General features: G+C 42.2%; 1 protein-coding gene across 1 annotated transcript in view; it reads right to left on the bottom strand.

Annotated features, from left to right (window-relative positions):
- Nucleotides 1-13487, bottom strand: part of STARD9 (StAR related lipid transfer domain containing 9) — a 123971-nt gene that overhangs the window by 61196 nt on the left and 49288 nt on the right. Inside the window, exons 4-7 of the mRNA XM_054161524.1 lie at nucleotides 9605-9721; nucleotides 7252-7284; nucleotides 7097-7158; nucleotides 5687-5799 (exon numbers count right to left, since the gene is read on the bottom strand). Of these exons, the coding sequence (XP_054017499.1) occupies nucleotides 5687-5799; nucleotides 7097-7158; nucleotides 7252-7284; nucleotides 9605-9721 (325 nt within the window). The remainder of the gene's footprint in view (nucleotides 1-5686; nucleotides 5800-7096; nucleotides 7159-7251; nucleotides 7285-9604; nucleotides 9722-13487) is intronic.

The following is a 13487-nucleotide window of genomic DNA, read 5'->3' as shown; positions in this document are numbered from 1 at the left end:
TAGGCCAAAGATGGGAATTTTAGTCCTTTAACAACTGATACACAAAGAAAAAAAAATGTTGGATCATCCTCCCTTTTAAGAAACGCTGGGCTGTAGCACGCACACTCACACACACACAAAGTGCAGGATGACTTTCAAACAAAAGCATTTCTTCTGCTCTCTAGTGTCTCTTTACAACACATTATTTCCAGAAGCCATCAGATTTTCCATTTGAGAAAGAGGCCCTTTATTTTTCCACCACCACTGGGATAGTCAAAGACCAGAATATGGAAACTATCATATATTCTTTTCCCAGATCCTTTTCAGGATATTAACTGAATAAAAATCCACTTATAAAAATGAAGGCATAGAAGAGATTCTTATCTACCTACATTTCCACGAGTAACGGAATAATGAATCCAGCACAGAGTTCACAACATTTCGTTTCTCAGGAAGACAATTGCAAATATTGTTTGAAAAGAATTATCAGTGTTCTGTTGGCTGCTAGAAAAAAAGAAAGGTCATTTGCAAATCCCACAGAAAGATCAGAAACACTTGCTCATCTAGAAATCCGCCTCGGAGTAAAAAAGGATCTTCCCCAGAAATCCGTCTCAGAGTAACAAAATACATTGCATCATTTCCTGATTTAAGAGAGGCTGATTCCTTAACAGTGCAACCATCTGTGAGGGAGAAGTTTGAAACAATTCCAGCCCAAAGTACTGAAACACTTTCAGCATTTTAAAGGCCACAATCTCACAGCCTTTAGGTGAAAAACGAGGAGCTGGAAACTACTCAAAATACTTTGTGTTCAGAGATGGGATTTCCTGGCTAGACTTGCAAATGGAAAATGCATTGCACCCAGAACATCTATGCATCCTTAAAGGGGTTAAAGCTTTCTGATTACCTCTCTGTTCTTCATCCAGTGCTAACTGTACTCTGGATATCATTGACACTAACCACACAACTGACACACTAACGGCACACTGGGAAGCTCCTGATCAAGCTGATGGCTTACAAGAAGTGTGAGGCAAGTACAGATGCTATTCTTTAACACACTGGGAAATAATGGAACATTTCTGAGCTTTGCTGATGTTTACCATTTTTCTTTCTCCCATACAGCAAATTGCCTGGAAGAGAACTGCAGAATAAACTGCCCTCCTAGTAACCTTGCTGATAAATCTGGTCTTGGCCATCTAGCTATTGGAAATGAGATTTTGCACTCTGACCCTGCACAGGGAGAGCCTACAAGTAAAACTGCCAAAGACTGCTTCAGCATGTAGAAGGCTCTAATTACAGAGATCAGCCATTGTTGATTGCAGCAATACATTACTGCAGTTGAGAAGGGCATTTTGTTCCAGAATTCTGAAGCACTTCATTTTCTTTCATTTGATGCAATGAAAATCAAGCTGACACGTCTCCTCACCTGCATTCAAAAGACCTTTGTGCTTTCTCACTACTGCTTATTAATGATGTGAGCTAATGAGTGCAGTTCCAAAAGGAGCAGTGTCATCAAACCCCTATTTATTAGACTTTCTGCTCAAAAGCCACCAACTCTCAAAGTAAAATGTTACAGTTGGTACTTGTGTAAACTGCACATAAGCATGTTTATTGATAAATGTTTTTGTACACACAACTGAAAAACAGAACTATGTCATCTGTTGCCCTAAGCCACTGACTCATCAGCCTGAAATCACTTCTGTTCACATGCTCTCACAACAGCCCCTAATCACACCCCATGATGTCTTCAGCAGGGAAATTACTTCATTTTCCATGCATGTGATTTGTCTTTTCTAAAAATGTGAATCACATTTATCATTATTTTTTTTTTCTTACAGGCATTAACACAATGATTTTTGGAGGTGGTCATAAGACACAGAATCTTCTGAAATAAGGTATTCATACTGGATTTACAAATGTGGCTAAAGCCAGCATATAGTTTTTTTTGGTCAATCTTTATCCATTATCTTTTTCTCTATTTTTACAAAATGTAATCCACTGGGAACTTTTATGGGATATTTCAGAGCTCCAGCCTAAAAACATTCTGCTTAAAATTGTTAGTTGTGTCTAAACACAACATCCTTATTAAAAAATAATTGAGAAAGAAACAAACAAATGAACAACCAAACAAAAAAACCCACCACACACAACACAACAAAGTAAATAAGGAAACAAAACAACAACAAACAAATTCTCTAATGAAACAAAAAACTCCAAACAGAACTGGGAAAGAAGTGACAGGTTTGGCTTGGAAGGTTCCAGATGAAGACAAAATAGTGACAAAAAGCAAGCCAGCCCATTGGCAAAAGCTATAACTTCATTTTCTTTTAAAGCAAGGAAACTCCATTACATTCAGCCAAGGAATCACTGGAGATATAAGCCTGAGAAAAGAGATGGAGATTGCCAAGGAAGGAAGCAGTTTAAAGACCTTTTCTTGTGTGGTGAATGAGCAGCTGCTAAAAGAAAATAATTAGTATCTGTACTCCCACAACAATGAAGTTCTCCAATAACAAGCAGGTAGAAAAAGAATCTTGGAAAAACCTCAATAAAGGCCAAATGTCTATGAATCTGCTTTTCAATGAATGATAAGTTTGCCATACTAATGAGACCATGAATTAATCTATTTTCCTAGCCTCCTTATACAGCATGCTGATGTGCTGGGAAAGCACAGCAAAAATAACCAGAATGCCAGACAGTCCCTTGTGTACAGGGCCATGCAAGCTCAATGATTCCCAAATGCTTATTTTAAGCATTTTTGAGAGAATAAATTGGTAACAACTGTTGGTTGTTAAATGTACTATGACTGATAGTGCAGGTGTCCAGGGAATGAGAACTGGGAGTTCCATGCTCCATTCACCCACACAGTCAAGTAACCCTATTGCTGTACCTTGACTTAATCTGTGAAGTGAGACATAAATGTAAGTGACATATAATGCAGTGATAAAGAAAAAGAGAGGGAGACATGTGAGCCAGGGAGAACACAAAGAATTCACAAAGAAGAGAGAGAAGACCAAATAAGTATTTAATCTGATGTGACAGAAACAACAAAACACTTTGTGACATGCAATTTGCACACTACATGCACTCTTCCCAGGTGTTACTACCCACTTGGTGGCCAGCCAAGCAGTTGCAGAGTCAGTGATACCAGAAGCAACTTTGGAATTCTACCCACTAGATACAAGGAATCACTGAAAAGCAAACATATGCATTTACTTTCTAAACACACCACTAATTTTTGAAACCTGCATCAGTCTGGGAATGTCTTTTACTTCTGATCTCCTCTGTAAAGCTGTTCTGCATAATTTTGCCCTGGTGCTCTGATTTTGAGAGACATGCCTTTTGGCACCTGTTGGTCAGATGAAGAGTAATGTAGCTGGCAAGCTTTACATCAGAAGCTGATCAATTTACAAAGTACCAATGGCCAAACTCCAAATTAAAGCTATATAAGACACTGAAGGGAAGGCACCAATCAAAAGTGAAAAATGAACTGGAAGTAGAGAAACAATGAGAGAAAGATGACAAAATATTAAAGTAAGACAACTGAAATGCTAAAAATACTTGTTTGCTTGTGTTTTTTTTCCCATCTGTTCTGTGTCACTTGATAAGCTGTGGCTCACTTGAAATCACAAAGCCACCTGAGGGGCTACTGTTGCAAATGCACCTCTCCTATGAGGACAGACTGAAAGAGTTGGGGCTGTTCAGTCTGGGGAAGAGAAGGCTCCGAGGTGACCGAATTGTGGCCTTCCAATATCTGAAGGGGGCCTACAAGAAGGTTGGGGAGGGACTTCTCAGTCTATCAGGTAGTGATAGGACTAGGGGGAATGGAATGAAGCTGGAGGTGGGGAGATTCAGACTGGATGTGAGGAGGAAGTTTTTCACCATGAGAGTGGTGAAGCCCTGGAATGGGTTGTCCAGGGAGGTAGTTGAGGCCCTGTCCCTGGGTGGTGTTTAAGACCAGGCTGGATGAGGCTCTGGCCAGCCTGATCTAGTGTGGGGTGTCCCTGCTCACGGCAGGGGGATTGGAACTAGATGATTCTTGTGGTCCCTTCCAACCCTGACTGATACTATGATATGAAGTAAACAGTGTGAGATATTTCAAACCATATAACACACCTACATTACCCATCAGTGCTTTTTCAGATTAATGAAGGAACATGAAGATTATGGGGTTCTCACTTAAGTAATACAGATTTGAATTGCTTGTTATGGCCTGGACTGCAAAATCAAGCAGTTATCTATTTTTAAATTATTATTATTAGTTTATGGATATATTGCTGCCAAAGCCTGAAGTGGGTATGGAGGGATATTAGGCTGTTCTAGAGAATCTACTTGGAACTGATGCTGGTGGATTTCTGGGGTAAGATTTCTTTAAAACCAAAGAAAGAAAAAGACCAGAGATCACACATGATCTTGAAAGAGAGGAGCTGTGTCAAAATAATAGTAATATTACAATGAACTGTTTTTCACAGCTTTTTTGACTTAGAATACATAGAATACATAGAATACATAGAATAAACCAGGTTGGAAGAGACCTTCAAGATCATCGCGTCCAACCTATCAACCAATCCAACTCCGCCCAAGCAACTAACCCACAGCACCAAGTACCCCGTCAAGTCTTCTCCTAAAAACCTCCAGTGATGGTGACTCCACCACCTCCCCAGGCAGCCCATTCCAATGTGCAATCACTCTTTCTGTATAGAACTTTTTTCTAACATCCAGCCTGTATCTCCCCTGGCGCAGCCTGAGACTGTGTCCTCTTGTTCTGGTACTGCTTGCCTGGGAGAAGAGACCAACATCCGTCTGTCTACAACCTCCCTTCAGGTAGTTGTAGAGAGTAATAAGGTCACCCCTGAGTCTCCTCTTCTCCAGGCTAAGCAACCCCAGCTCCCTCAGCCTCTCCTCGTAGGGCTTATGTTCCAAACCCCTCACCAACTTTGTTGCTCTTCTCTGGACTCGTTCCAGCAAGTCAACATCCTTCCTAAACTGAGGGGCCCAGAACTGGACACAGTACTCGAGGTGCGGCCTAACCAGTGCAGTGTACAGGGGCAGAATGACCTCCCTGCTCCTGCTGGCCACACTCTTCCTGATGCAGGCCAGGATGCCATTGGCCCTCTTAGCTGCCTGGGCACACTGCAGGCTCATGTTCAGTCTACCGTCGACCAGCACCCCCAGGTCCCTCTCAGCCTGACTGCTCTCCAGCCACTCTGACCCCAGCCTGTAGCTCTGCATAGGGTTGCTGTGGCCAATGTGCAGAACATCTGTGCTTGGAAAGGCAAACAGAAAAGTGCAGGATGTCCAGCCAGTGGGATAATAGAGGCAAAGCTTCCAGCATATTACCCATGTTTGTATTAACAGTATCACTAAGGTTGGAAGAGACCTCAAAGATCACCAAGTCCAACCTGTCACCACAGACCTCATGACTAGACCATGGCACCAAGTGCCACATCCAATCCCTTCTTGAACACCTCCAGGGATGGTGACTCCACCACCTCCCTAGGCAGCACATCCCAATGACTAATGACTCTCTCAGTGAAGAACTTTCTCCTCACCTCCAGCCTAAACTTCCCCCTAACAAGCAAAACACTTGAGGAAAGAAACTCCTGAAGAGTAGAAGTGACTAGGATCACACCAAGAATATATGTAAAGATGCATACAGGCCTAATAAACATTTACTTGAAATTCTGATGCTACTTGTGAAGCTCACTCTCACCTTGCACATAGGGTCCTGTTTCCGGGTGTTCTCGGACTCGAAGCGTGTAAGGCTTCTTTTGGTCTGACTGCCTTAACAAATCTCGGACGCGCTCGTTATAGATTTCAAGAAAACTGAGGAGAAAAAAAAATGTGAAATGCACGTAATTTAAAACAACAACAAAAAATAGAGACGGCATATATCTAGACAGTTCAACTACAGTAAGGGACCTGGGGGTACTGGTTGATAGTGGGCTGAACATGAGCCTGCAGTGTGCCCAGGTGGCCAAGAAGGCCAATGGCATCCTGGCCTGTATCAGGAACAGTGCGGCCAGCAGGAGCAGGGAGGTCATTCTGCCCCTGTACTCAGCACTGGTTAGGCCACACCTTCAATACTGTGTCCAGTTCTGGGCCCCTCAGTTTAGGAAAGGTGTTGAGTTGCTGGAACATGTCCAGAGAAGGTCGACAAAGCTGGGGAGGGGTTTGGAGCACAAGCCCTATGAGGAGAGGCTGAGGGAGCTGGGGTTGCTCAGCCTGGAGAAGAGGAGGCTCAGAGGAGACCTTCTTGCTGTCTACAACTACCTGAAGGGAGGTTGTAGACAGGTGGGGGTTGGTCTCTTTTCCCAGGCAACCAGCACCAGAACAAGAGGACACAGTCTCAAGCTTCACCAGAGGAGGTTTAGGTTGGGTGTTAGGAAGAAGTTCTTCCCAGAAAGAGTGATTGGCCATTGAAACGGGCTGCCCAGGGCGGTGGTGGAGTCACCATCACTGGAGGTGTTTAGGAAGAGACTGGATGGAGCACTTGGTGCCATGGTTTAGTTGATTAGATAGTGTTGAATGATAGGTTGGACTTGATGATCTCAAAGGTCTTTTCCAACCTGGTTAATTCTATGCTATTCTACATGAATCTTTCATAGACCTTTCATTACAGAATTAACTAGTTTATTTTTATAATCTCTGCCACTGCTACTTCCCCTGCAGTGCATGTAGAAAGAACTCATAGAAGCAAATTTCCAAGAATCAGAAGGCATTCAGCATTTTATTTAAGAAGTCATAAAATAAGCTTTTTTTTATACTAGTGATTTCAAATCCCTAGATTTCCAATCATAATGCTTCAAATGGGAATAAGGAAGACGTTTAGAACACAGGGTTATGGCTCAAATGTAAGAGTTACACAAACAGGAAATAAATATTTATGCATCCTATCCCAGCTGTCCATACAAAAGTGAACAGACAGCAGCCAAAGAACTATACTGAGATGCAACACTAAACCCAGCACTTTCTAATCCTTCCTCTGTGTTCTCTCCCTTGTCCCAGAATGATTATCATCTGGGAAAACACCAACAACACCAACTAGCCTTTACTTTGCTTGATCACAGGAGTATGCTGTTGAAGGCATTCATACCACTGCCAGAGACAGCGACACACTTACCTGACCTTTACTCTGCATGATGCTGGCTGGTCTGAGTAATCATCCTTCCTTGAAAAGAGGCCCTGCACAAGCCAGAAGTTCATGCAAATTTTAAATCCAGCAAGAAAAAGTCTAACTGCTTAAACAAATGCAAGTGAAATAAAAAAAATAAGTACCTCACATATACGAGGTGTCAACCCAATGGAGGCCTTCAAATAACAGACAGAAGAAAAGTAAAGTTAAACAACTTAATTACTCTTTTTCTTTTCTTTTTTTCCTCCCCCTCCCCTCCTTTTTTAAATAAAAGACAAGTCATAAGAAAAGGACAGAATCACAGTAGGCATTCAAATAATGACTGCATGGTGGATTACAACACAAACCACGCTGGAGTGTAGTCCAGAACAGCATGGCAATGCTCTGCTACTCCAGCTAAAATATCTTGCATGGGAAACACTGCAGGGACTCATGTGCTGTGTAACATCAGCTGGTTTACCTTCACTGCAAATACTCCTTACAGAAAAAGTCATTTTAGAGTACCTTACACAGCATCAATGTCAAGTTTTGAGGCTTGGGTTAAATTCAAGAGCTTTCCAGAGCTTTTTGATGTAAGCATCCTAGACTTGCCTACGTCAGAGGTGTTGCAGTCTAAAAGAAACTACATCAACACTGGAACCAGCTTGATGGATCAGGACTTTTTTCTTGGTTTTCCTTATATTACTTTTATTTCTTTATGCTATGGCATCAGAAAACAGACTTGGAACAGCTTTATGTTCTAGATTTATAAATCTGGTCTTTCATGTGGGAATGGGCTGCTGCTAACACTCTACAACACACTGAAGTAACAGTGTGGTTACATGTGATGAGCTCTTCTTGGAGATGATTGTTCATACTTAAGGGCCAACACACCGTGAGTTAGATTCTAAGGCTTACATGTAATCTGCCTGCTGAGCAGCATGGAAAGCTTTTAGAAGGCACGAATGGAATGGTATTGGCTGGAGAAAGCACAGGTTCATCAAGTGAACCACCATGGACAAAAGTTCAGTTTCTACCAAAAACTTGTTTCTTCCTAGTTGTGAACACTGTTTCACAGTGAATACATGTTACTGAAGATCAGACCAAAGCAGGATTCCACTGGAGAAAGACAAAACTTTATAAGGCAGAAGTCTCTTAGAGACACTGCACCTGGAATTTTCCTTTGGAAATGATGGTAATTTCAAGAGGTGCCCATTCTGAATTGCTAAGGTATTTTCAAAATAATGTAATCCAAATATCCTAGCTTGTCACCTGTTAATCCCAATTTCAACAATTCTTCAGGCTTTCGTGCAGTTAAACTGGATTTCGCATAAAATAAATGGAAAATCACCTCATAATGTAACAAAGTTCTATTGCTGATGTCTGTGGGCAAACCAAAATTTAAAAAAATTCAGACTCCTGTCAAAAGCACAAACCATACCAGAACATTCTTTGTATGTGTCTTCAGGGTTGGAGCAATTTTTACCCTTCTTTCACCTCCAAAACTGAATCCCAAGGTGGTAGGAAATAGTGGCTGGCTTACGTAAACTGTTAAATGAAACTTTTCTTTTTCAGGGGCATGTTTCACCAACAGTCAAGAATATTTATGCATAAAGATCAAATTGCCTTGTGTTGCAGCAAAATGCAGGAAATCCTCAAATGACCCCATCGATTCGAGTACCAAGATTAAAATGCATTCAAAGTTGTTCCTGTTAAACAATTACCTTAAAATGTAACAGCTCCTGCAAACAATATTCAAAATCAGTTCAAAACTGGAAGCAAATACTAGTTGCCACAGGCCAAAGGACAACTTCTGCACCAGATAAGTCATAAGCAGATAATGAGGCTTGATACAAAAGCATTCCTGTGAACTGCATCCAGCTTTATTTGTGAAAACAACTCAATTTCAGCATAGCTCTGACTGCCAGAAATTTGCATGAGAATGAATACTTTGTATTATTTTGAGCAGCAACTTTCTAAACCCCAGAATTATCATAGTATCAGTCAGGGTTGGAAGGGACCACAAGGATCATCTAGTTCCAACCCCCCCGCCATGGGCAGGGCCACTCCACACTAGATCAGGCTGGCCAGAGCCTCAGCCAGCCTGGTCTTAAACACCTCCAGGGACGGCACCCCAACCACCTCCCTGGACAACCCATTCCAGGGCTTCACCACTCTCACAGTGAAGAACCAGGGGTATAGATTCCGCACACCCCACACCCACACCCCTTCCCCCCCCCCCCCCCCCCCCCATAACACAATAATAAATTTACTACATAGTAAGATGAAGATTATCTAAAGTAAATATAGAAACTGCACCATACTTTCTGGTGTTTTCAGCTGATGCTACATTATTTCCCTAAATGTAAATGCTTCACTCTCATTTTATGTATAAAAACATCAAAGAAAGCACATAAAAGCATTCTGCTCAACAAGCACTATAATCCCAGTTTAAAAACAAAGTGATGTTTCTGCTGGGCCCTCAGCCCTCAGTGTACAATGAACATTGTAACTCACAGGGGTTCCCATCATTGTGTATGTTTTTCCTGAACCTGTCTGTCCATATGCAAAGAGGCAGATGTTGTATCCTCTAAATGCACCTGACAACACGGAAGTGCCAAGGTCCTGGAAAACCTGAAAAGACCAAACAAAACAGTCCATGAACAATATGCATCCTGATAAACACTCTGCATTAACTGTGGATCTTGTAGTTTTAGTAACTCCATGGAATCAAAGATCTTCACAGCATTTGTCCTTCTGGTTTATCAGACTCAATATCATATTAAGTGTCCGGCACTCACTGGTTAGTTCTTCCCTGAAATGCCAACATGCCTAACACAGTGCTCAAACCCAGCAGTTGTGTTTAATTATGCTTCCCTATCTGCTGTTACTTATTTTATACTTAGATTGTATGAATTCTTGAGGATCTCCTTTGCCCCAAGGTTCTATAGTCCTCAGCATGAATCTGATTGAAAAGGCTCTTTGACACAATGACAATAATAAGAGTATTAGGCACCAGAATTACAGGTGAAAACCAAAGTGAAGTCTAACCCACAGCCTGCAAGCAAACTTCACACAAACAATACCAGTCTGACCCATGTGGTCAACAAGCAACATCACCACAGGTGAAATACTTCATTTTCTGTTCATGCCACACGCACAATAATGTGCCACCTTTTGCTCACCATAAAACAGAGCCAGAAACTTTCACCATCAAGTCAGTGTCAGCATCTAGACACTTCCAAAACTTGCACTATGACTGCAAAAGCTGGACCCTTGCAGCCAGACAATCCAGACAGTGAGATCAGAACAGTAATTTCTTCCTCTCTCTCTGCTGATTTTTTTGACATACAGCTACCCACATTGTGACCATGACATCAAAGCCCTGCCATAGTCCAGCCGAAAGGACACCTCACAAGGTTTACTAGGTGGTGCACGGCGGATCAAAACGTTCTAGCAGGCAGGCTGCCAACACCTAAGCACAGCTTTGGCCTTTCAAAAGAGATATTACAAGCACTAATGGCTTTGCCATCCATATAGGTAATTAGCTAGCATATACAGAGAGACGTCTATGATTTCAGAGTTTCACTGCTGTGAAATCTCATCCACCGCCAGGTCGTTTGCTTCTTCAATGGACAGCTAAATGTACTAAATATAATATAAAAATCAATAGTAAAACAGTTTTCATAAATATCACCACTTCACCTAAACTGCCCAGAAAGAGATTAAAAATCACCTCCTGAGGCTTTTATTTCCAGATCGTATTTCAACTCAGTTTGAGACAAGATGCTGATCCCTGGCTTAAGAATCACTAACATTCCCATTAGGCAGCACATCTACCTAGTAACACCACACCAAGGACAATATGCCATTGAAAGGTCAATTTTTATAGGCAGGAGAAAAAAATAAAAAAGAGAAAGAAAAAGCAAAGGTGATACTACCAGCAAAATAAATCAGTGGTGCATAGTTGATAAAAAAGTGAGCAAATAAGAGATATATTAGTATGATGGTTAAAACTTCTGCTGAAGAGGCCAATGTAGCACTTTCACCTAAGAAATGTTGCCTGAATTAAAGGAGAACAAATTATTATGACACTACTTTTACAAATATCAGTAGAGAGAGAGACATGGAAACACGTTATTTGCCATCACAAAGGTATAGAATCTGTATAAAGATGTCAGAAGTACACACAAAGACAGAGAAGGACTTCAAGAAATGAATGATAGAGAAGAAATGATCTGGATGAGGGGATTGAGACAGTCATCAGCAAATTTGCAGATGACACCAAGTTGGGAGCAGATGTTGGTCAGTTAGAGGGCAGAAGGGCTCTGCAGAGGGACCTCGACCGACTGGACAGAGTCCAACATGATGACATTCAACAAGTCCAAGTGCCGGGTGCTGCACTTTGTCCACAGCAACCCCATGAAGAGCTACAGGCTGGGGTCAGAGAGGCTGGAGAGCTGCCAAACAGAGCGAGACTTGGGGGTACTGATTGACAGCTGCCTAAACATGAGCCAGCAGTGTGCCCAGGTGGCCAAGAAGGCCAACAGCATCCTGGCCTGCATTAGGAATAGTGTGGCCAGCAGGAGCAGGGAGGTCATTCTGCCCCTGTACTCTGCATTGGTTAGGCCACACCTTGAGTACTGTGTCCAGTTCTGAGCCCCTCAGTTTAGGAAGGACATTGAGACACTTGAATGTGTCCAGAGAAGGGCAACAAGGCTGGGGAGAGGCCTTGAGCACAGCCTTATGAGGAAAGGCTGAAGGAGCTGGGATTGTTTAGCCTGGAGGAGGCTCAGGGGAGACCTCATTGCTCTCTACAACTACCTGAAAGGTGGTTGTAGCCAAGAAGGGGTTGGTCTCTCTAGCAACCAGCATCAGAACAAAGAGGACAGTGTCTCAAGCTGCGCCAGGGGAAGTTTAGGCTCAAGATGAGGAGAAAGTTCTTCACCGAGTCGTTCATCGTTGGGATGGGCTGCCCAGGGAGGTGGTGGAGTCACCATCCCTGGAGGTGTTCAAGAGGGGATTGGATGTGGCACTTAGTGCCATGGTCTAGTCATGAGGTCTGTGGTGACAGGTTGGACTCAATGATCCTCGAGGTCTCTTCCAACCTTGGCGATACTGTGATACTGTTTGAAATCTACTGAGAAGCACTTGGAAATGTGATTTTAAGGTGTCACTATGGAAGGAAAGCACATAGGTTAAAAAGAGTTGAGAAATTTACCCCCCCATGAAGCTATTTTTCATAGCTTCAGTGTTAGCATCAAAGCGAGCTTAAAAAGGTTCTAGGTAAAAAAACAAACTGAATGACAACTAGGAAAGCTACATATTCAAAGCATCAGGAGAGAGAAAGATGAAAACCCAGCAACAATTACTAACAATTACTAATTACAAACCTTGTAGACAAAACGGAGAAGGTACATTTGATATGGTAAGGGAACAAAACAAGTTTCTTCCTTCCAGTGGCAGAAAGGGGTTACATCACTCAGAGCCATTACTGAAGTGCTTCTGTTCCCCAGTTCAAGACACAAACATTTCCCAATTCTCCAACCAGAACTAAAGAAAACTGTTGCTTATAAATTGTGTACATACTGGAAATGATGAAACAAAATCGTAGGCAGCACTTTGTTCCTAAGTCTTGCTTTTCAAGTTGTGGGAAAATGTAACTGCAGGGATTAGGCTGCTGGTTGGGTTTTCTTGGAGCTTCCTCATAGCAGGGCTTCAACATCTGGTTTTGCTTACATCCCTTCATCTATGGGAGCTCCATAACCATGGAATAAATGTATCAAATTGTGCAATTAGCCTTGTTGCTTCTATTTCACTCTACCAGTGGGATTCAGTGGGACTGACTGTAAAGGGTTTTCTTCCTTGCAGAACATCTGCAGAAACCAGCCCTATGTGTCTTTCAGGGTTCACTTTTGTGACATGTTGCAATTGCTTCCATTGCTCCTGATTGCTTTTGTTTTAGTAACCTAATTACATTTGGCCACATGTAGAGAGTATGATTCTGAAGTTTCTCCTTCAGTAATACTGGCAAAATGATCATAACTTGGTTCTTGAGCCACCTCACTTGTTTGCTTAAGGCTTTCCTCTTCAGATTGTGCTCCCACATGAATTCTCCAGTGAACACCAAACATTCCCACAGTAGATGACCATTAGGATCTCTTGCCTACTCTGTTAGCACATAAGACTTGTAGTACGTCCCTGCCCCTCCTTCAAATTTGGTTCAACCCAGCCAGTTTGTTCAAGAGTTATTGGAAAACACAGCCTAAAAACAGACCACCCCAGGAGCACTCCTGCTCTGGACCTCAAGATGTGAGAACTTTCATCCAGATTCCAAAATGGACCAGGAAACCTCTAAGACAGGACAATTCAAATCAAAGCAGGAGAAATGGAAAGTTCC

Source organism: Dryobates pubescens, chromosome 5 (genome assembly GCF_014839835.1).
Source record: "Dryobates pubescens isolate bDryPub1 chromosome 5, bDryPub1.pri, whole genome shotgun sequence".
Lineage (NCBI taxonomy): Eukaryota > Metazoa > Chordata > Aves > Piciformes > Picidae > Dryobates > Dryobates pubescens.
The sequence above is the reverse complement of the archived record's forward strand: the minus strand, read 5'-3'. Positions and strand labels throughout refer to the sequence as shown.